This window comes from Amphibalanus amphitrite, unplaced genomic scaffold (assembly GCF_019059575.1).
Source record: "Amphibalanus amphitrite isolate SeventyFive unplaced genomic scaffold, NRLGWU_Aamphi_draft 001310F_arrow, whole genome shotgun sequence".
NCBI lineage: Eukaryota > Metazoa > Arthropoda > Thecostraca > Balanomorpha > Balanidae > Amphibalanus > Amphibalanus amphitrite.
In genome coordinates this window covers 19054-21388 of record NW_024882803.1, presented here as the reverse complement: position 1 = coordinate 21388, position 2335 = coordinate 19054, and the positions used below count along the sequence as shown (strand labels likewise).

Here is a 2335-nt window from a genome sequence, read left to right as displayed (position 1 = left end):
GTCGTGTTTATTAAAGATTTGAGCACATTCACACGATAATACGGGTATGCTGAAAGTCATGTATTTCCATCAATTCGTTCTCTTCACTGCGGTATAGTTGGAGAGACATTTGCGAGCAGCTGCTGCACGTCTATGTATTGAGTCTTCGATATCGAAAACTCGTTTCCATATCGTTTACCAAATTTACCAAACAGGAAGAGAGCTATCAATTAGTGGTAGAGCTTATAAAACAAAAGGCCTCGCAATATGATCAGGTTAAGATGCAATGTGACAGCTCACTTATAAATGAATGGTAATTTATCCATTTTTATTGTCATAACAACAAACCGGTGTAGAAGATGACATGTTAGTTTGGAGTTCTGAACTCTTCAAATAACCAGCACACATATCACCAAACAGTAATTGAACAGCCTTTGACATGGTAGCTTTGCCGGCATGAACCGGCTCACTTCCACACTCGTAAATAAATGTTTCGTTTTTCATCACTAAGTTCTTTGGTTGGCCACTTGTAGTCGAGAAGTCAGGATATGCTGAACTCGTCGGACTTTTACGGCCTTGCATGCCGTAGCACTTCTTTCTGAGGAGCCCTGTAGACTCCGGGAGTGCGGACGACCATATGACTACACCAGGAATCTGCAGCACAAACAAGATGCATGCAGGGAGTTGGTTATGAGGGCAGATGAGGTTGGGTATGCACGGTCCATCACGTTCATCTAATCCACCCTGCCGCGATCACAACCCCCTCGGAAGCACGTCCGAAGCAGAATCATACGTTAAAGGGGCTTCAGCAGGGCTTCCACTGCCGTCCGGCAATTATGCTTAACTACTCCCATTACCAAATCACTGTTTCTCAAATAACTAAGCCACGGCAGTCTAGTTCATCCCGGTCGGTGTCCTTAACCTACAAGAATGGAACGGATTGCTTATCCCGAATAAAATACGCGAACTCCCTTACCTTTCTCGCTGCATCGTACGCCACGCTATGCATGACGGGAATTTCTGCCAGATTGGACTTGTGCAGTAGAAAATGCACGTCACGCGTGAAGCCTTCGTCCAGTTTGAGGACCGTGCGTGTGATTGTCGCTATCCTGGCCAGCGCCCGGACGACGCGCGCCATCTGCAGTCGCAGTAGGAGCACCATGTTGGTAATCTGACCCTTCCACTGGGTCATCACAGTGCTGTACCAGAGCGCCCCGTTCACCAGCACCAGGTCTGGACAGTCGCTGTGACCGCTCTCACAGCTCTCAGCGGCCGCCTCCAGCTCCGTCACCGTGGCATCCGTCCAGAACGGCCGCCACTCGAACCGCAGAGACACACCGGCGGCGGCGGCCGCGCGCGGACAGCAGTGCCACGGGCACACCCGACACCAGCGCTCCGGAGAGTTGGTCCAGTGGATGTTACGGGACCAGAACGGGTACGGAGTGATGTTGACGGCCGGTGCCGGCACGTCCAGCTCCTGGGCCAGGTGGTGGTAGAGGTTCCGCAGACGCGAGTCGCCCAGCAGCAGGATGGAGGTGGGCCTGCGGCGGCGCCGCGCGCGCCGCTCCACACAGCGGCGCAGCAGCGGCCCGGTGAGCGGCGGCGGCAGGCAGGTGTCGCCGGTCGGTGGCGCCGCCTCCTCGCGGTACCGGACCGAGCCCAGACGGTACACGCGCCGACAGACGGACAACGACGGTGTCGACGGGGACCCGGAGGGCGCTGGGAACCATGCCATGACGTCGGCCATTGGAAATTCTGCCAATCAGAAGAGGCACCGGTTAGATTATTGGAGGCCATTAGAAGTCAGTTGGGTTTCACTTTCCACGTGCAATGGTCATTTCTATATTTCAAGATCGATTGGGCCGATTGAGATAAAAATCCGTTCGCCGTGCTGTTTGGGATAAAACGTGTGCATATTTCTTCGTATATGTCGCGAACGCAATAGGTATTACTACGCTCTGGAAGTAGATCCATCACATGCACACAAACAAAATGAGACCTTAACTCAGCATTTAGAGGGCCGGCTAAGGGTCGCCTACATACATATCTTTTAATTAAAAAATTGTCTTGCAGTTAAACATACCCCAAACAAAAACGAAGTACCTATTCAACGCCGCTCCTCGGCTTTCTGCCGTTGCAAGCTTGAATGCGCAATAATCCCGGCAATTGTTTCATCCAGGCTCCATCATTGTACGCACCTGCTGTATGTATGTATACTGTATATGTTCATTGCACAGGGCAATAATTGGACATCAGATCCATACAGTTGACAACAGAATGATGCTCCAGTTCACCCAGGCACTCAGTTGCCTGGAATGGTAGGCTGTACCGCATTACACAGAGTTAGTGGCATTGC

At 51.6% G+C, this 2335-nt stretch overlaps 1 protein-coding gene across 1 annotated transcript; it reads right to left on the bottom strand.

The window, feature by feature from the left end:
• Nucleotides 1–94: 94 nt before the first annotated feature.
• LOC122372057 lies at nucleotides 95–1998 on the bottom strand. The gene is made up of 2 exons (XM_043348912.1): nucleotides 956–1998; nucleotides 95–633 (listed from the first exon to the last, which is right to left on the bottom strand). The coding sequence occupies exons 1-2, from the start codon at nucleotides 1724–1726 to the stop codon at nucleotides 298–300; spliced, it is 1107 nt and encodes a 368-aa protein (XP_043204847.1). The 5' UTR covers nucleotides 1727–1998; the 3' UTR covers nucleotides 95–297.
• Nucleotides 1999–2335: the final 337 nt, after the last annotated feature.

Coding starts and splice junctions, on each gene's coding strand:
- LOC122372057 (XM_043348912.1), bottom strand. CDS start 1,726: ATGGCCGACGTCATGGCATGGTTCCCAGCGCCCTCCGGGTCCCCGTCG. Junction 634..955: donor CGTACGATGCAGCGAGAAAG/GTAAGGGAGTTC, acceptor TTTGTGCTGCAG/ATTCCTGGTGTAGTCATATG.